This window comes from Brachyistius frenatus, unplaced genomic scaffold (assembly GCF_029030835.1).
Source record: "Brachyistius frenatus isolate BFR_SWC_R1_liver_20210118 unplaced genomic scaffold, ASM2903083v1 Contig_200, whole genome shotgun sequence".
NCBI classification, from domain to species: Eukaryota; Metazoa; Chordata; class Actinopteri; family Embiotocidae; genus Brachyistius; species Brachyistius frenatus.
In genome coordinates this window covers 455,809-475,916 of record NW_027210799.1, presented here as the reverse complement: position 1 = coordinate 475,916, position 20,108 = coordinate 455,809, and the positions used below count along the sequence as shown (strand labels likewise).

Genomic DNA, 20,108 nt, shown 5'->3' with positions numbered 1-20,108 from the left:
CTGCAACACTGACACCTGTTGGTTAAATACTGAAACTGCAATTCAATTACTGCGAATGCCCCACTAAATGTTACAAATAAAAACTTAAAAGCTAATTTTATAATATTTATATTAGTGGGACATGATTCATATCTTTCACTTATTCTAATATTATATAGCATGCCTAATTTTCTTGATAAGGTCTGTGTTGAATGAGATTTTTGAACATTTAAAAATTTATAATAGTAGCAGTAGTAGTAATAACACAAATATTAACAATAATATTAATGAGGAAAATCATAAACCCCCTACACGCACAACCCCCAGCACCCCTGGTTTACTTGTAAATGTTTATCATCAAATGTGCAGCTGCATTTTATATTTTTACTGCTATTTTACTGCTATTTTATTGCTTTTCTATTATTCTATTATTATCTATTGCTTCCTGTATGCTGCTGTAGCGAAAAAAATTTGCCCTCGGGGATTCATAAAGTAACTACCTAACCTAACCTAACCCAAAACCGGGAAATATTTTAGTTATTAAAATGTCTAAAAACACTTTCTTGATATAACTGAATATCTAATAGTTGAGTCTAAAAAATAATCTGAAAATAGTTTTTTTTTTTTTAAAAGACACATTATTATTCTCTGAAGCCCAAGTTAAACTTTTTAAAACCGCTTTTGTTGTCGAACCAACATTACAAACAAAACAAAAAAAGATGATGTTGAGTTTTAAACCACTACTACTGATAATAATAATAATAATAATAATAATAATAATAATAATAATAATAATAATAATAACAATAAATAACAATAACAATGAATTCATGGTTAACTTTCGCATTAGGAAGCTTTAAGAAAACTTTCTGTTTGTGGACTACATGTCCCGTCATGCATTTCTCGATGCGTGATGACGTCACAGAACATCAACAACTCACATGTGGCCTCGGAGGCGCCGATGCTGTGCCGTGTTAGCCGTCTCTGGTAATGTGGTGCTTCCCGGCCGAAACACCACATTAAACTATATATATACACACGTCGCACCGCTGCTAGGCGTCTTTCTACACCGGTGAACCAGAGCCGACATGCCTCCGAAGAAGCCCGCCCCGGTCGGGGGAAATAAAAAGACCCAAGAGAAGAAAAAGGAAAAGATTATTGAGGTAAAAAAAAAAAAAGTTACACGAGTTAGCGTCGTCGGTGTTTAGCGCGAGCTAGCGGCGGAGCTAACCCGGGTAACCGACGAGCCGGACGCCGACGTAGGCCACCTCCGGGGCGGCTGTCGTCGCGGTGCGAGTCCCCGGTGCCCCCGGAGGGTGTTTCACTCGTCTTTTAACGTCGTCGTAATCGTTTAAACTTCGACGTCAAACGAAACGTGAAGCCGACCGGCGGCGGCCGAGCTGCTAGCATCGGGCTGCTTCTCGGGCTTTTTTTTTTTTTTTTTAGCCGCACTTCGGTGCTCGAGTTCGGCTCGAAGACCTCCAGGTCCCCCCGGTAGATCAGAACCAGGACGAAAAGGGCTCGTTTCTGTTGATGTCGTCAGCTTTGTTTGTTTGTTTGTTTGTTGTTTTATCTAAATAACCCGTGCCGGTGCTGCGGGCCTGTTTCCGAGGAGCCCGTCGTTGGTGTCGAGTTTTTAAACGGCTGCGAAAGTTAAATCCAAAAATAAATAAATAATTAAAACTAAATATGTGTATTTTTGAAGGTGTTGAAGGTGTTGGGGTTCCTGCAAACGACGTGGAGAAATAAAATGCAATAAAATGAAACGTGGTCGCGTCCTTCTCGTCACTGCTGATGTGTCAGTAATCTGGATCTCTTCCGTTTTTAAACTAGTCGTTGGTCGTCGGGTTAATCTGGAGATTACTAGTCGGGATCAGGCGAGAGGTTAAAGGTTGAGGAGGAGGTGGGGGTCTGCGGTGGGGTCAACGTTTACAACATCAGCACGTTGTTCTGTGAATCTGTGGTGACGTCGGTGTAATAACTGAATATAACAACCCTGTAGAAACTACAAGTCAGAATGGATCTCTGATAATCTCTGATAATCTCTCTATTTAAATCAGAGAGACGTAAAACAAAACTATTAAATCACATAAAACCATTTCCTGTTGGGTGTTTGAGGAAACTATCATTTTAATTCCCCTGAAATCACTTTCTGATCCGCGTAAAGACGTAAAGTCCGCTCGTGTTGTTGAATTACAAGATTTGGGATTTTTTTTTTTTTTTTAAATAGTGATAACCGGCAGCAGTTTACATTATGGGATGTTTCACAGAGTCGTAATTTAAACGCAGGTTCTTGAAATCAGACGGGGGGGGGTTTGTTTTTGGGGTTGAAAGTGTTGACTCGGCAGATTTCTTCTTCCAGGACAAGACGTTCGGTTTGAAGAACAAGAAAGGGGCCAAGCAGCAGAAGTTCATCAAGAACGTCACTCAGCAGGTCAAACATGGACAACCAGGTGCCCGACAGGTGCGTGCGTTTTTAAATCCGTCTTCATTCATTGATATATATTTGATATTAAACGCCACCTTTCATCCGGAGCGTCTTTTTGTGTCGACGCAGGCGGAGACCGGCAAGAAGGCCGACAAGAAGAAAGAGCTGGACGAACTCAACGAGCTTTTTAAACCCGTCGTCACGGCGCAGAAAGTCAGCAAAGGTAAGAAACGGGACGCCGACGCCGCCGCCGGTGTTTCCCGCGTCGAAGCAACGACGGTCGAACTGGTCTCTTTCCCGCAGGTGTCGATCCGAAGTCGGTGCTGTGCGCGTTCTTCAAGCAGGGTCAGTGCACCAAAGGAGACAAGTGCAAGTTCAGCCACGACCTGTCGATGGAGAGGAAGTGCGAGAAGAGGAGCCTCTACGTGGACGAGAGAGACGAAGACCTGGAGAAAGGTTACAGCTGAATGACTTTCCATTAACTTCTTCTTTTTCTTTTTTTTTTCCCCCCATTTTTTATTTTTTTTTAATTCTACGATTTTGTGTTTCACCTTCAGACACGATGGAGAACTGGGACGAGAAGAAGCTGGAGGAGGTGATCAATAAAAAGCACGGGGAGGCCGAGAAGAAGAAAGCCAAAACGCAAATCGTAAGTTGTTTTTTTTGTTGTTGTTTTTTTCCCGTGTTGATGGAAAGATGGAAGTCGGCTAAACGCGTCTTTCCACGTCGGTCGTCCCGCAGGTGTGCAAGCACTTCCTGGACGCCATAGAGATGAATAAGTACGGCTGGTTCTGGGTGTGTCCAGGAGGGGGCGACACCTGCATGTACCGGCACGCCCTGCCGCCGGGCTTCGTGCTGAAAAAGGACAAGAAGAAGGAGGAGAAGGAGGAGGAGATCTCGCTGGAGGAGCTGATAGAGAAAGAGGTGAGAGGAGAGGCGGCGGCACAAAAAATAAAAAAGTTTAATTTTTCCGGCATATCTCAACAAGCAGGGTTGAATTGGTTGGTGGACAAAACGATGAAGGAGCTTAACTTTCCAAGACCGACAGAAAACCACAAAAATCACCGGATTTTAGCTCGTCAAGTCACAAGTGGGCCGTTTAAAAAAAAAAAAAAAGAAAACGTAAATGAAAACAGGAGATCTGTCTAAAGTCAATGGAATACATTTGCATAAACCGTGTGCGTATTCTATTAAATCACCACCAGGTGGCTCCACATTCCTCGACACCTCTAAATTTCTTTTGTTGTTTTAATACTAAAGTGCACCGGCTGCAAGTAGCTCACACTCACCATCCCCACTCGGGTTTTACGTTGGTACGAACAGTAAAGTAAACTTTAATTTTCTGCAGAAACCTCAATTCAGCTCAGTTTTTCCTTCTAAACCGTCTTTAAAAGCTCTGACTTTTTTTTTTTTTTTTTTTTTGTACCCCGGAAGCTCTCGCTCCTCTCGTCCTGTCCTGACCACCTGTCTTGTCTCTCCGTCTGTCTTGTCTCTCCGTCCATCTGTCTCCTCCCCAGCGTGCATCCCTGGGCGTCAACGTGACCCGGATCACCCTGGAGACGTTCCTGGCTTGGAAGAAGAGGAAAAGGCAGGAGAAGGTCGGGACGCATTTTTATTAACATCTCGGTTTTGTAGAAAACAGAAACGTGGGAGATTTATGTTTTTTGAGTAAATCATGAAACCTTTGATCAACAGCTGGATAAAGCGAGGGAGGAGATGGAGAAGAAGAAGGCGGACTTCAAGGCCGGAAAGTCGCTAGTGGTGAGTGAGACTCGTCTCCTTGTTCCTTCTTTCCCGTTGCGTCGCGCCCCGAAGCGGTTTTTGGTTGAACCGCTCGTGTCCCGCAGGTGAGCGGCCGCGAGGTGTTCGAGTTCCGCCCGGAGCTCGTCGACGACGACGACGACGAAGCCGACGACACTCGCTACGCCAACGACGAAGACGACGACGACTACGAGGAAGAGGTAACCGTTTGTTTTTCTATTTACGTTAAAAGAAGTATTTATTTTGTAGTTAAAAATACTTTCTTTTTTTTTTTTGCGCCGTCTTTCTTTTAAAACGGTCCGTTCGTCGTCTTTACGTTTCAGATTGATGTCACAGAGGTCCAGGACATAGACGTATCCCGTTTCGTTCCGCAAGAGGTCGACAACACGGGCATCACCGTAGCGTCCACGGACCGCTTCACCGCTCGCAACACGACGGAGACGACGGAGACGGACAACGGTGAGAAAAGACGGCGACTTCCGAACGTCGTCGAATGAAAACTATCAGGTGAAACCTCGGAGAGAAATAATCCCCTTTTTGTTTTTTTTTTTCCTTTTCTTCCCGCAGAGGAGCAGCTGAACGGAGCTTGCGGCGGCGGCGTGGCCAACGGGCTCTCGGGGGCGGAGGGAGGAGGGGAGGACGGCGGAGGGGACGACGAAGAGGAGGAGGAGGAGGAGGAGGAGGATGAGGAAGTACCGGTGGACGAAAACCTGTTCACGGGAGAAGACCTGGAGGAGCTCGACGAAGAACTCAACACACTGGCGCTGGAGGACTGAGCGTTGGGAGTTAGGACGGACTAAAGTGACACACAAAAAAAAGAGGAGGACGGACGGATGCGACGGATGCGACGGATGCATGGAGCTGAACCACAAAGAGACCAGACGTTTGAATGATTTTCAATTTCAGAGACTCCAGTAAATAAAAGCCTGATTATATCACGACATCACTGCCTGACTCCGCCCCCTCCCACCCACCTTCTCTGTTTTCTGTCACTACCCACCTCCCCTCCCACCTCCCTCCTCTTCTTCCTCCTCTTCTTCCCCCACCACCTCTCATCATTTCTGTCCTTCGGCTGTTTCCAAAGCAGAGCCAACCAGAGCTCATCAGACCAACTCCACACGAATGTTTCCATCGAAAACAGAAACCCAGCTGCTGTACTTTTTTTTTTTTTTTTTTTTTTTGCTCGACAAATTTGCCGGCTTCACACCAAAATTTCTTCTGATTAAATTTGGCTTCTCGACACCGATCAGTTTAAATATTGAAAAGCGAGACGGTTAAAACGAAAGCACTATTTACCGTTCAGACTGAACTGAGACTTCGGTTAAAGCTAATAAACATTATCGATGGGAGTTTTTTTAAAAAGAGCAAATTGAAAGACGCAAAAGTATAAAAAAAAAAAATCGGTTCTGAGTTTCTTCACCTGCTTTATGGCAAAAATTTAATAAAAAGCTTATAGTTCGATGACGCACTTTCAAAATTCTCATGGAGATCCGTTTTCTTTTTCTTTCCACAGAATCCCATCGTTTAATTTAGCCGAGATTGTTTAAAAAAAAAAAAAAAAAAAATCTTCCATTGTGGAAAATTCTTTTAACTTTTTTTTTTTTTGAAGAAGAAGAAGAAGTCCAGAATCGAGCTTCTTAAACAAACTCTTGAGACCAGAATCGTTGCCCATGGCCAGCCTGGTATTGTAAATAATGTTCTCATGAGTTGCCTCCTAACAAAATAAAATTAATGTACATCCAAGTGTGCGTCTCTTCTTGGATCGAGTTCCAGATCATTTCACTACTAAACAGCACAATGTCGCCTCTACGCTTCATTTTATGCACCAACACTATTTTGAGTGCAATAAGTGTTCACCGGGTCGCCATGCAGGATGACGCACTCCAAGGGGGCGGGGCCACCGACGACTTGAAAGAATTTTCAAATTAAAAGCATCTTGAGGAAGTTGAAGCCGTTCCTGAACATAAAAGGTTGTTTTTTTTCCTCTCGACTGCTGCTGGATAAAAAAAATTAAATTACATGTGGACTTCGGGGTAAAATAATTAAAGTTGCAGGTATTTTTTTGCAGTTGAAGTGTTCACGTGCCGCCGTTACTTCCTGTCGCTCCTCCCACACAAATTCCACCATGGAGACATTTCATGGGAAGCTGCCAACGATGTGACAGAGAGAAACTCCTCTTTATTTATATCTCCCCTCTATCACACAGCCACATGTTTCCCCACTGATTATATTTAGTACATAAAGTTCATCACTATTCTTAGACTTTTTATTTTTTCTTTTGCATAAGATGTACATTTTCTGATAAACAGGAAAATATGAATTGGAGACATGAAGGAGCATCCTGGTGCCGTTTGAGGCCACTGATGTTATTTTTATGTTTTGATTAAAACAATGAATTGTTCCAATTATAATTTTTCTATAAAACAAGCAGAAATATAAAAAAAAATTTAAAAAAAAGAATAGACGAGGCTGAATGGGGTGTTGAACTTTTATTTTTATTGAGAGCAAAAAGAAAAAGTTCACATTTCTAATCGAAACACCTTTTTTTTTAACTAAGCTCGACATTACAAAGCAGACTGGAAAAGAAAGATCTAAACTACAGAATTATCCAGATCCAGCTTTACAAATCCTGTTTTTCAGCTCAGCGGCAGCTTAATTTTTTTTAATTTAAATTAATTTGCTGCCACGTGAACCACAATGAGATTTTAAAACTGGAAATTAAATGTTTCTTCAAGGTCCAGCGTCAAAGTTGAAATTACGCAAATAATAATAATAATAATAAAGAATTTAAAAAAAAAAAAAGCATGACACTGACCACAAACTACACACACGAACACACACAAACATGTTGCCGTTCACAGACTGGATGAATACTACTGGGTTTTCTTATCAGTGAGTCGCAGCAAGGTCACGAACCAGAGGTAAGGTCAGACAGGTGTCAAAGGTCGGGGTCAGAGGTCGGGGAGATGGTCTTGATGTCGGTCGGTCGGTCAGGTCAGGTGTCACATTGTGTCATGACAACAGTCGCCTAGGGAACAAGAAGCTGCAGTGTTATTCACAGGAAGAGAAACAAACGGTCAGCAGACACTTTGATTGACATCTCGTCAGATTTAAGAGGTACTTTGATTACAAACAGTTACACAGTGAACAGGAGCGATGCTTTGTTTGCAAAATAAGGTTATTTTCATCAGGACGTAGACGTCCTAAAATCTAACAGTCTGTAATAGAAGCAGAAGAAAGACTCTGATTTTCCTTGTTTCTATTTTTTTTTTTTTTTTTTTTTTTTCATATCTTTTCTTTGATGTTCGTTAAAAAACTGGTTTTGCTACTCGGTCGGTCAGCACATCTGCCTCGAGTATAACACACGCTGGTGTTGCATTAAAGACGCGTAAATACACACGTGTAGACAGAATACGTCTACAGCGTATAGAAAAAAACAAACAAATTATTGTTGTTATTATTATTATTACTTTCCCTGCAGCAGAAAAAAACAAACCGGGTTACTTACCGCTCGTTCCTGTAGGCGCCGTCCTAGTAGGTGCGAGGCCGTTTGTGGGATTCCTCTCTGGGAGGATCGGCCAGCATCACCTTCATCTTCACGCCGTTCACGATGCGGCCGTGGAGCGCCGCCATGGCGTCGTCGGCGCACTGAAAACAGACGCACGGGAAGAAGAGGGGGATTTATTTTGGTACAAAACAAATAAAGCAGAGCAATAATGAAACGACACACAATACAAACACTGACAGTAAATAGGAACGAGACAGCAACCGCCGGGATGAATGTTGTTGATCCAGTTAAGGACGAGGAAATTGGAAAGAAATAAGTGCGGACACGTCGACGTGCCCATAAAATCCTCTTTGCTTTGGAAGAAACTAAATAAATCATCAACCAGCTCACCTGTTTCTCCGCGTACTTCATGTATCCAACTTTCCTTCCTGGAACCAGATGGACCTCGATCAGGGAACCGTAGCGACTGCAGACGAGCAGAGAGAGAACTTTTAAGTTTGTAAGCGCCGCGACATCATTGAAGCACTCGCGACGGCGTTCGGGCTCATCTGTGCTTTTTTTTTTTTTCCTTCCTTGGGACAACGTGATACGATCGAGTTCAAATTTACGAGTCGGCGGATTGAAACGTTTACCAGAAAACGTCCTCCAACACGTCGGGGGGCAGCGGGGAGGGGCTGAACACCACAAACAAGCGCTCCTTGGGTTTGCTGTCGGGCGGAGCGAGCTTCTTCATAGGGGGAAGGTTGACGTCCGTCTGGACGCGGGACATCGGGGAGACGGGAGCGAAGCTCTGGGTGTGGACGCAAACACAAACAGGATGAAGGCTACAGCAGGAGAACGTCTACATCTTTATATATATATAAATTAAAAAAAAAGAGTAAAATCTCAGAGAACAGGGCTAACAAGGAGGGCGATCGGATGCCAGTTTTTTCACAAACTCACCGGAGGTTTCATCACCTGGTTTGAGGACGGTCCGTTCCACGCCGCAGACATCATCTGGGTGGCGACGAACTGCATCGCCATCCGACCTACGGGACTGCAAACGCACAGGCTGCTTCAAAATCACCGTCTTCTCATTTTGTGTCCCTGAATAACCTTTTTTTTTTTTCCCAAACATTATTTGACTAACCCAATTAGGGACCTCAGACGGGTACAAGTCAGAGACACGTTCTGGACTCGAACCTCCGTCACTGAAGCTTTAATTGGTTTGTTTGAAAGACGGGGTTACCGGTACCGAGTCAAATTATCAAACTCCCCGACTTTCACTAATACGCTGAAATTCCATGACCTATAATGAGCACTCGCTCACACATTTGATCACGTTCTACAAACTTTACATTTTGCTTTTCTTTCATCTAATTGTTTTTTGTTTTTTTAGCCAAAGTTCTTGGACTCTACATTTTTCTGGCATGTACAAAAGCAGGTACAAGAAAAGACCTCATCTCTACTGAAGCACTCAGGCAACACGTGAAACAATGTGATGAAAATATATTTTCATAAATGGCAAATAGAGTTTACATCCACTCATGAATATTTAACAACGAATAAAACGTGGCCGAGAGGACGTGCGAAGGTCACGTTTAATTATCAGTGGCATTTTGCTCCTTTTTATTTATTTTTTTTAATTAATGGGATATATTAACTTAAAAGGGCATTCGGTCTCCAAATGTTCATTAACTTTTGACCCTTCTGCAGGCACAAAGTAAACTGCATGCTGTGTGTGTGTGTGTGTGTGTGTGTGTGTGTGTGTGTGTGTGTGTGTGTGTGTGTGTGTGTGTACCTGTTGCGATCGTCTCCGTCGTCCACGAAATTGATCACCAGCCTGTTGCCGGGCGGATACTCGAAGCCATTCAGCTTCTCTTTGGCGTAAACCGCCGACCCGAGATTACTGTAGCGAATCATAGCGTGACCTGGAGGCACACGACACATTACAATGGATGTTAACGCACCTCGTCACGCCCGATGAAGCCTCATTATCTAGTGGCTCCACCTTAAATGAAGTGTTGTATTTTGTCTGTATTCCAAAATAATATTTTCCAAAAGATTCTTTCAGGTCAAGTCAGAAAACTAAATATCTGCAACTAGATTATTTTAAAATAGCAGCTTTCTACAAATTCTCCGATCAGCGACATCCTGAAACCGGACAGTTTACTCCGAAGCAACCAGATGAGACGTGTATCATCTGCATAACAACGCCGCCCTCTCTCTTTCTGTATTTCCTGTTTTAATTGCCTGCTTTTCAGGCTTCCCCTCGTGGATGAAAGTAATTTATAGGATCTTAAAAAGGGAATTAGGAGTTAAAACAAACTGACGAGATGATTCTTCGAAACTCGATCCGCTGACAGTTTGCACCCGACGTGACCAGCTGACTTTGCTTCGAGCGGATTGGCTGTTGAAAGAAGTGAAGCGCCTTACTTTGCGAAATTGCAGGCGACGCAATCAGCTGGCTTTAGTCTGAAACTCTTTTTTTTTTATCTTTCCGTGAACCTTTTGATCTGATCTTTGAATCTACGGTATTCCAGAGTGTGGCTTTGTTGTCCGAGCGCTCTACCTTTGCTCATCCCGTAGGCGTCCCTCTGCAGCTCGCAGTACTCCATGCCGGGAATGATGTCGAACAGGGCGAAGATCTGCTCCTGCGTGAGCGCCGCCCTGGTGGACATCATCAGGCAGCGGGTCATGTCCCCGGAGCGGTAGTCCATGGGCGGGTAGTTCCCGGGGTCGCCTGGACAGGCTGGAAAGAACACACCTCCGTCAGCGAGAGGACGGAGACGACGACCACAGATGTATTACTACCACCACCCCCACCCCTCCACCCTCCTCCGTAGAACAAGATGCTGGTTTTAATCTTCAGTTTAACTCTTCTTCTACTGAAGTGCTTGGAGGAGGACGTGCGTAACCGACTGCGTACCCATGGGGAAGGCGTACTGGTTCATAGAGTCGCTATTGCTGCCGCCGCCGCCGCCACCACCACCACCACCGTAATCATTTCTGGACCCGCCTCCTCCGCCGCCTCCACCCCCGCTGCTGTAGTCCTCCGTGGGCACGGCTTTGGAGCGCGGCTCCGCCAGGATGGCCCTGTAGGCTAGAAAACAAGTGGAGACGACAGTGAGAAGCCATCGTGGATGTAAACACAAGACGTATTTTCTATTTTTTTTTTGATACACTATAAGTGTGAAGATATTTGAGCGTCTTACTCTTGTCGCAGTTCTCTATTGCGTGCGCTGCTTGGGAGGGTTTGTAGTATCTCACGTAGCCCAGTCCTTTACTTTCCCCCGTGAACTTATTCTTGATGATCACGCAATACTCGATGTCTCCGTATTCCTGAAAGAGGTAAGAAATGTGAAATTTAGACGATTATGTTGGCTATAAAAAGGTCTTCTACTTTCTCTGGGAGGCGTTGTGGACAGATGGTTTCACGTATTTCTGAAGTCCTTACTATTTAGTTTTTGTTTTTATACACTCCTTTAAATGTTGGCGTCAATCGAATGAGATGAAAGCCGGTGGAGGCTGGAAGATCCAGTTTTACTTGCTGTACATCTGCAAGCTGGAACAACATTTCCAGCTCTTTTTGTTTTAAATTGACTTTGTCTCAAATCTTAGTAGCTTAATATGTTCTTACGGTTTTCTTCTTTTACTAATGTGACGTTCTGTAATTTTTAATATGGAGAGGTGGAGGTGGGGGCAAGACAGGCAAGCATTTAGATGTAAAGGTTAAAAATATACGTGATGAAGCAGGTACTTTGAATGTGTCTTTGAGGTCCTCCTCAGAGAAGGTTTTGGGAATCATGACGAAGATCCTGGTCAGCTCCTCATCCTCAACGTCTCGGTGTCTCGCTGAGGATCGTGACTGGGCGATAAACACCTTCACAAACAAACAGAAGAACATCATTTAACTACAACCACAAAAAAAAAACAATATTTTCACAGTGATTTCACACAAAAAAAAGCTTTTTTTGATCAATAATGAAGATATATTTCATATTAAAAACAGCTGATAAGTCCAGCGGAGGACATTACTTGACTGGAAAGCAGCCTTTAAAATGGGAGGACAACATTAATGTCAAATCACTATGTTCAAAAAAAAAATCTAAAAATAACTTCTCATATTACTAAAATCTTTTTATAGACAGAAATTACTTTCCAACTATTTTGATAAGCGAGATTCTGAAATTTAAAAAAGGAACAAATCCAGCACGTGAGAATTTTCTAGACCTCCATGATAACATTTTTATTAAAAGTATTAATCGTTTTTTGGTTTTTTTTAAATGTTTTAATCCGTTTTTAACGTTTTTATCGCCCCCCCTCCCCCCCCCTCCCCCCGGCCCCGCCCCCCTCCGTGTGTAGCACGTTAGCAAGCTGTTAGCCACACGCACCTCGTGATTAAGACGGTTTAAACCGAATTTCACAACATTATTACCGTCAGCAGGCTGGATTTAAAACGGTCAACTAACGTTACCGAGCCGTTAACGTTCACCTTGATGGGTTTATTCCCCTCCATCAGCACTTTGCCGTGCATTTCCTCCATGGCCAGGCAGGCCTGCGAGGACTTGGCGAACTTCACGTAGGCGATGCCTTTGGACTCCTTTGTCTGCTTGTCTTTGACGAGCCAAACCCCCTGGATGTCCCCGAACCCCACGAAACTCTCCCGGAGCTCATCTTCGGTGATGGACCGGCTCGTGACCACGAAGAGCCGGCTGTTGGGGGGGTCGTCGAGGTTTTCGATCCCTTGTTTGGACGGGTACTCCTCCATCTTTTTGGCGCCTCCCGGACAGAATGGAGCCTCGGAAAGTCTTTGTCGGTGCCGCCTTCAAATGCGACTCGGAATATTCTGTTGCGACTCGGAAAGCTGGCAATCGCTGATCGAAAGCACTCTCGGGTATGCGTTTGTTACAGCAAGCCTTACGTGTTTGGAGGCGTATTGATGATATAAGGTGTAATAAATAAATAACGATCGTGTAAAATTGTGCATCTGTCGTGAGATTAAACCGAAAGAAATGTGCCGCAGACAGGCTTCTTTTTACGTGAATACGGTTAATTCCCATATTCATGAAGGTATCCGTGAGGCTGATTTGTGGCACACCGCAGAGAAAGTCTGCCGCCGCCTACTGGGCGGGAGGTGGAACTGAACTCCTGGACGTTACAAAAGGATGCTGCAGAGAACCATCTCATTTTAAATAGCGTGAATAATAGACATTTTCTTTTTCTAATTATTTGTATTTATCCTATAATATTTCACCTCAGTATTTAAACAGTAGGTTGACAAAGCCTATTGCATAAAAAACAACACATAAAGGTCATTTAACGGATGTTTGTATCAAAGATAACATATATTATGAATAGACAAAATAAAATAAAAATATTTTTAAGAAGATTGATCACTATATGTGTGAAATTTTCATTTTAATGCATCTCCTTATATGGCTGCTCCAAGCAGGTGCCATTCGCTCCACAATGGGAGCTGGAGAATGTGACGCATACCAAAACTCACCTTCGCTTCCTTCCTCTTTTCTATCGGACTAACAACAAATTGGCAGCAGTACGAGTTAATATCTTTAACAAGACTGATTTAAAAGTATATGTTTAAACTGTTTGTTTGTTTTTTGTCTCACAAACCAAACGGTTTCAACATTATATGTACGCTGTGAACTCGGACGAGAGGACGTCCCCCTTTTTTTGTGCGAAATGAGACGCGGCCGAATTGAAAGGCCCGCGCGCGCGTGAGAACCGAGTAGGCGATCTCCCGGCACGTGAAGGGACGATGACGTCACAAGCCGGTGCCTCTAAAGTGAAGTGACCTTCTTTGCGACCGCCAGAGAACCGTCTCGTCGGCTCCAGAGAAGCAGCTGCTCCGGAGGGATTTTAACCCGATTTATCTGAATCGAAAGGTAACGACTCGTACTTCTTATTGAGCCGGTGTATCAAGGAGACACCGAGGCGGTGAATTTATCACTCTTAAGTGATGCTGACACGGATCAGAGGCGGTTGGAGGAAGATGAGAACAACCGGAACGTTTCACCAACGTGGTGAAAGGTTCCGGTTGTTCTCCTCACGTGAGAGATTAAATAACGTCGCCGGTATTCAACATTATTGTTATTATTATTATTATTATTATTATTGTTTGTTTTCTGGGTTGATTTTCTTATTGGAAATGTTTATATTTTAGCCCACAAGTGTTTTCGGTGGGTTGAGACGCCGACATTGAAGCATCCTTGACCGCCGGGTTCGGTGACACATCTCCGGCTAATCTTACGAGCGAACGCTGTCGGCTCTAAACCGCAGTTATCAAACGGTTGTGAACGCCGCATTCAGGGCGCTGCTTTCGGTTCGAGGTGGAGGAGGAGGTGGTGGTGGTGGTGGAGGAGCTTGTATGCCCTTGGATGCTCCCGTGAGAAGGATGCCAGTCGGCCGGTGAGCCCGCCATGTTGGAGGGCTGTTCCAACGCGGGCTGTCCGCCCCGCGGTCACAAGTCTAAAGAACCGTTAGACGTTAAATAACGAAACGTCTCCACATCACCTGCGGTCTTTACAGACACGTTACCAACTCCGCATTTAAAATACAACAATAATGGTGTTTTTTTTTTTGTTTGAAATGCGGCTTCTGTATTTGGATATCACCGAGTCCGGGGGGAGGGAGGGGGGCATCACGGTGGCACAGCCGAGCAAAGCGGTGGTGTTGCATTTAAATGCTTCCCCGGTGACGTCAAGCACTTTAATTTAAACCGTAACTAATTAACAGCAGGACTCTGGTTTGGACGTATTTTTACTATATAACGATAATAATGAGACAACTTTCTGCTCGGATATAAAAAGTGACACGTGTCAGTGTCACTCATTAACATAAGTAGATTATTGAGGACGACGTGTCCTCGCGCTACGAAAACAATTAACCTCGTTCACTTCCTAAATTAAGAGGTTGTTGTTTTTTTGTTTTTCTTCTTCTTCTGTGGACTAACCCGAGCCGAAGCAGGCCAGGCTAACTTGTAGTGGTGCACCCCCCCCCCCCCCCCCAGCACGGTGCCAAAGACACACCAGTTGTCTCCTTAAACGACCTTCACAACATGGCGCCGTCAGATGATCCCAGCCATAACTTGTGTTGTACAACTACAAGATGGGACCCTTTTTTTATTTAATCTGTTATTCAAGGATCTAAATTCACACGTGTATCTTTTTTAATTTATTGAGTATTAACTGTTTATATAGATGGATATATTTATTTTTTCATGTCTGCATCTTTTCCTCTCCCCATCCTCCTGACTCCCTCCTCTCCTCCTCCTCCTCCCCCTCTCCCCCCCCCCCCCCCCCCCCAGGCTGATTATGGGAGACATCGCCAAGGGAAAGAAGGCGTTCGTCCAGAAGTGTGCTCAGTGCCACACGGTCGAGGACGGCGGCAAGCACAAGGTGGGGCCCAACCTCTGGGGTCTGTTCGGACGCAAGACCGGCCAGGCGGAGGGCTACTCCTACACGGACGCCAACAAGAGTAAAGGTCGGTTCGCCGGTCGTTGGAGATGTTTGCCTGAAGATGGCGAAATCAAAGTTTTTGTTTTTGTTTTTTCCTGTTTCAGTAATGGTGCATAACATGAGGAACATCTGGGTTTGAATGAAGCTAGTTTCAAGCAGGAGATCTCTTACAGCTGTTTGTTTATGTTGTTATTTTATGATGATTTTTTTTTTTTTTAAGATAAACTGATATTTTTCCCTTTAATAAAAAAAAAAAGGGACATTAAATTCAAAAGTAGCTTCTTTTAGTTTTTTGTTTTGTTTAGTTTTTTTCACCTCCGACCACCTTCTCTCCGCAGGCATCGTGTGGAGCGAGAGCACCCTGATGGAGTACCTGGAGAACCCCAAGAAGTACATTCCTGGAACCAAAATGATCTTCGCCGGCATCAAGAAGAAGGGCGAGCGCCAGGACCTCATCGCATACCTGAAATCGGCAACATCATGAACAACAACAACAAAAATCACAAACATCAGAATATTTAAATGTCATTTTATTGTTTATTTTGCATCTGATATGTTTAAAAAAAAAAAAAAAAGATTGAATGTTTTGTATGTTTGGTCATTTGTGCAGAAGTTTAATTTTATGTTGTCCGGTTGGAGAAGTGCAATCGACCAAACATAAAACACTTTTTTTTTTTTTCCTCTGAATCTGTAATAGCAAAAAAATACTAATCGCACAATTTAAAACTGTTCGGCGCAGACAGGTTCGTCCGACCTGTCATTCATTCTGTTTTCCATGACAACACGTGTCCGGTACTACTTACTGGCACTGCTAACGCCATCCAAAAAAACAAAAAAAATAATTAATATCTACGTCAGAGTGATACGGTGAGTGAAATCTGGGCGGTTAACTGGTGCTCTCTCTCTCTTCTCGACACGAGTACTTACTTCCTGTCGTGTTCTGATGATCCCGAAGCAGCCCTCCTGTTTTTAGATTAAACCTCGCTAAATGTTGACCCGCTGTTATCTGCCTCATTACAGCTGAGAATTGTGGGGCGTCGGGTATATTTTACGGCCGAGATGCAGCAGTGGAATCGGCTGCTGTATTCTTTAAGTGAAGGCTGTGGAGCGGCGCCACCCGGAGTGAAGGAAGACGTTGTTATTTACCTGGTTTCACAGGCCTGAGAGACTCGATTTTAACTTATTTTACTGTAATCTGTGTGTTTCTTTGTAAACCGGGCTGCTTGCTGGGGTGTGCGATTGTTGGACAGGATGGTTAAAAGGATCAAATAAAACAAAGACGTCCAGAAAACATACAAAATGACTGCTGGTTTTTCTTTTTGAACTCTTTCTGATAAATGCAGATGTTCACATTTTAAGATATTTGCAGAGGGAACAAAGTAAAAATACTTTCTTTGACAAAACAGCTGACATCATAAAACAAGGAAAAGTTAACGTTTTATTGTGGATGTTTCAGTGTGGCGAGGTAAAACCGATTCCTCTCGATGACAAAGTTCACATTAAATCTGGACTACAACCTGTAAAAGTTCAGTTTCTTGTGTAATCGTTGCCACGGTGATTTAGCTGCTTCAAAGCTGAGCTGGACTGAAGTCCCAGTATGACATCCACATGGTATGCGTGTTATATAACCTTCCTCTGCTCATGAAGTCTTTCTAGGAAGTTAGTCAGCTGAGGACGACCCGCCACGCCTCCCCCCTCCTCCCCCTCCTCCCCACCTCCTCCCCCTCCTCCCCCTCAGGTGCAGAGGGTTTAATGTTTGTCCTGCGAGGCTGTAAACTCGTTTCCTTTTAATAATATGCAGGTTATCTAATCGAGAAAGGCCTTAATTATTGTTTTGATTTCCTTTTATTGATTATCAATTGACTTTCCCTTTGTAGTGTCTGATATTATATCTTTATCTTATCTTTTTTTTTTTTTATAATGTGAACTTGAAGACATGACTCAGGAGGATTTAGTGACACCTGGTGGTCAGTGTCGATGCTACACGACAAGATGCCTTTTTTTTTTGTAACTGACACTTTTGTAATCTAAAACCAGGTTCAGTTTGTATTTTATCATGTTATTTATAGAGAACTGGCAGCTGTAAACAGAACATATCAAAACAGCAAACACATGATCTGAATACAGGCTGACGGATGACAAACAGGTGTGTGTGTTCAAGGGTGTGACGGGGCCGCCAAGCAGGATCACACAGCTGATCCGGAGACCTCAGTGGACGTCTGAGGACACGAGAGGACCTTATTGTCACCAGGCAGGTTTGTATGAGTCATAACACACACACACGCCTTAAACCTTAAAACAAAGTCTTAGAGGTCAAACTTTCAGTCAAGAAGTTTTTGTTTCCCACTGAAATCTAATCTGATCTTGTTCTGTTTTAGGCTTTCTTTCTTTCTATTGTTTATCTTTTTCAATATGGTCTTTTATTTTTTTTTCTATTATCCTGTCTTAATGTCTTTTTATGTGCTGAATATTTACAGAACTTTGAAGGGACAGAAATTGCCTCACGAAAAGCAGAAATGTCCTCACTGTGATGGTTTAATTAAAACAGGCACACACACAGTTGTCCTTCCATCACCTTAGAGGACGTTACACTGACTTACATTGACTTCCTGGAGACTTAACACTCACCATAACTATTATGCGACACTTAACCCAAGTCTTCACCATGAACTTTAAGGATTTATATTGTTTGAAACTTGATTTTTCTCCCCCAAAGCAAAACTAATCCCCACAATGTGACCTTGTAAACATATTAATGTCCCGACAAAGCTGTTAATTCTTGCTAAACAAAAGTAATTCCATGTCATGCGTCACAATAAATGTTTCTACAAAAGGTAAAAACATGTGAACTTAAAGAACAATATGAAAGTGTATCTAAGTATTTGATTAAAGAACCTTAATTCATGTTTAAGGTTAAATATACACCCTATTGAGGTTCCTCTAAACCCACAAAATTAATATAATATAAACTGAAGTGCTGCAGTTTTATATTTGACCGCAAGAGGGCAGTGCTGTCATCAGAACTGTTGAGTTTTGACCATCAACTACATAAACAACGTTTTTTATTAAATTTTTCAGTCATTCCAGCACAGATAAGATTTCATTACCACTTTATAATTGTTTTAAATCCTTTATTTAAATGTTATAGTAGCTTACACCATCATAAACGAATATTTTTTTATATTTCTTTTAATCACGTTTTCCTATTTCCGTTGCTATATTCCCAGTTTAAATTTAAGCTTTGCCATATTTCAGGTCAAAGATTTGATTTTAACCTTTTTATTTAGATTTAACATTGAAATATTCTGCTAGCTAAGTCAAATCATTATTTGTCTACAATTTTCTTTGGCTTTTTATATTTCACATACAGCAAAAATGATTATTTTCATGTAATATTTCATTTATTACAGCTGCCAAATATTTTAAAAAAATTTTTAAAAAAGCTCTGGCTGCTGGTTATGAATCATTTCCATTCACTATATGGATAGTTTTAACAGGAACTAATAAAACGGTGGAAAGAGTTGCATAGTCCTTGTGGTGTAAAATACGGCATCCACGGACGGAGGAAGAGGGGACGAAAACAGAGACCCCTTCAAGTGCTGCAGTTCCCAAACATTCCTGATATATTCAAATGACCTCACTGGGAATTCTCCCATCAGCCACTGCCCCAAACTGGACATTGGCCATGGGAACCAGGCACGATTTTTTAATCTGAAATCCCAGACTGCGCCTTCCGTATATACCCAGCATTCTTCAGCTCTTATTGTCCTGCTGTCTGCCCGTCTGTCCAGTCTTGTTAGTTTAAATACCGATTAAACAAACAGGTGTAAACTTTCCAGACGACATCCTCCAGAAGGACAAAGAGTCCAAAAAGTTACCGCATGAGCACAAACACAGCTGCATTTTGGACTTTTATAAACAGCATTTTAGACATAAACGCCAACAGGTTCCTCTGCAATTCTTTTATGAACATTTACAGCATTCACATTAATCAAGTGGAATAATAAATATTATACTTTCTTTAATTTTATTTTATAGTGGTAATCACGTAGTAATACTTGGAAAAAGAGTAATACTTGGAAAAAGAGTAATTCCTGGTAACACACGATCAGTATATGTTCATAGATAAAATTCCCATAATGCAGTGCAGAACAAACTCACCAGTAGTCATCCAAACTACTACAGTTTAGGACTTACATGAGGAAAAAGAGTCGAAGTGGTTAAAAACCAACGCCGGTGCAAAGATACAAGCAGCATTTAGTGAAACAGCTGGATGAACATTTTCCGTATCAAACAGGCACTTCTGTGTAGTTACAACTCAAACAAGCACAAAACAGGTTGGACTCTCTGATGTGGAGTAAAAAAATTATAAAACAGAACATTTTCACAAAATCACTCCCGGTTAAGTTCCAGTGCAAAAATGATCAACCTAAAGAGGTTGTATTGAATTGAGATGACGGCCAGTCAGAACTACCTTCACAATATCTGGATTTTAAGATCATTTAAAATTCCATTGCAGCCGGTGGTCTAAACGTTATTGGAAAAAAATATCCTTTTATAAAATCTATCAGTGACATAAAACTTTATATTTTTTAAGATTTATAGACCTCCAAAAATCTTTCATGTAAAATCACATTAGCAACCATTTTTATAGCGTTCTGCCTTTAGATGATATTAAAGATAATTGTTAAAACAAATATACGTTGTTCCGTATTTCGGCTTCTAAAAACGAATCTGAGTGCCTCGACACTGTCAGTTGCTCTGCAGTCGTCCTTTGATGTGCCTGTTAGGTCACAGATGCACTTTATTACTGTCGGGACGATTACGAATGCTTTATGGTTTGGACGTGATGACCGATTGGATCAAGTTGGACCGAATCCTATTTTTTTTTTTGTCTTTTAAGTCAGCTGGTGACGACAGTCTGCAGATGAAAGTGTGATAATGGAACGACTGTGATCTCGAGTCTTCAGATCTC

General features: G+C 42.6%; 3 protein-coding genes across 5 annotated transcripts; 2 read left to right on the top strand and 1 right to left on the bottom strand.

The window, feature by feature from the left end:
* Positions 1 to 922: 922 nt before the first annotated feature.
* Positions 923 to 5,911, top strand: zc3h15 (zinc finger CCCH-type containing 15). The gene is made up of 11 exons (XM_069718845.1): positions 923 to 1,142; positions 2,342 to 2,443; positions 2,537 to 2,630; positions 2,711 to 2,863; positions 2,965 to 3,056; positions 3,149 to 3,331; positions 3,925 to 4,005; positions 4,103 to 4,168; positions 4,255 to 4,368; positions 4,492 to 4,627; positions 4,736 to 5,911. The coding sequence occupies exons 1-11, from the start codon at positions 1,068 to 1,070 to the stop codon at positions 4,942 to 4,944; spliced, it is 1,305 nt and encodes a 434-aa protein (XP_069574946.1). The 5' UTR covers positions 923 to 1,067; the 3' UTR covers positions 4,945 to 5,911.
* A 731-nt stretch (positions 5,912 to 6,642) lies between these two features.
* Positions 6,643 to 12,618, bottom strand: rbm45 (RNA binding motif protein 45). Of its 3 annotated transcripts, none has more exons than XM_069718844.1 (11): positions 12,151 to 12,618; positions 11,416 to 11,538; positions 10,871 to 10,997; positions 10,585 to 10,758; positions 10,228 to 10,407; positions 9,457 to 9,586; positions 8,634 to 8,712; positions 8,309 to 8,466; positions 8,067 to 8,142; positions 7,677 to 7,816; positions 6,643 to 7,196 (listed from the first exon to the last, which is right to left on the bottom strand). In XM_069718844.1, the coding sequence occupies exons 1-10, from the start codon at positions 12,424 to 12,426 to the stop codon at positions 7,700 to 7,702; spliced, it is 1,440 nt and encodes a 479-aa protein (XP_069574945.1). In that variant the 5' UTR covers positions 12,427 to 12,618; the 3' UTR covers positions 6,643 to 7,196; positions 7,677 to 7,699. The 3 variants fall into 3 exon arrangements, with proteins under 3 accessions (XP_069574945.1, XP_069574943.1, XP_069574944.1); XM_069718842.1 differs by having other exon boundaries at positions 8,619 to 8,712; positions 12,151 to 12,614; XM_069718843.1 differs by having other exon boundaries at positions 6,643 to 7,816; positions 8,619 to 8,712; positions 12,151 to 12,615.
* Positions 12,619 to 13,451: 833 nt separating this feature from the next.
* Positions 13,452 to 16,433, top strand: cycsb (cytochrome c, somatic b). Its single transcript, XM_069718851.1, has 3 exons — positions 13,452 to 13,561; positions 14,983 to 15,158; positions 15,472 to 16,433. Exons 2-3 carry the CDS (start codon positions 14,990 to 14,992, stop codon positions 15,615 to 15,617), a joined length of 315 nt encoding a protein of 104 aa, XP_069574952.1. The 5' UTR covers positions 13,452 to 13,561; positions 14,983 to 14,989; the 3' UTR covers positions 15,618 to 16,433.
* The last annotated feature ends 3,675 nt before the right edge of the window (positions 16,434 to 20,108 follow it).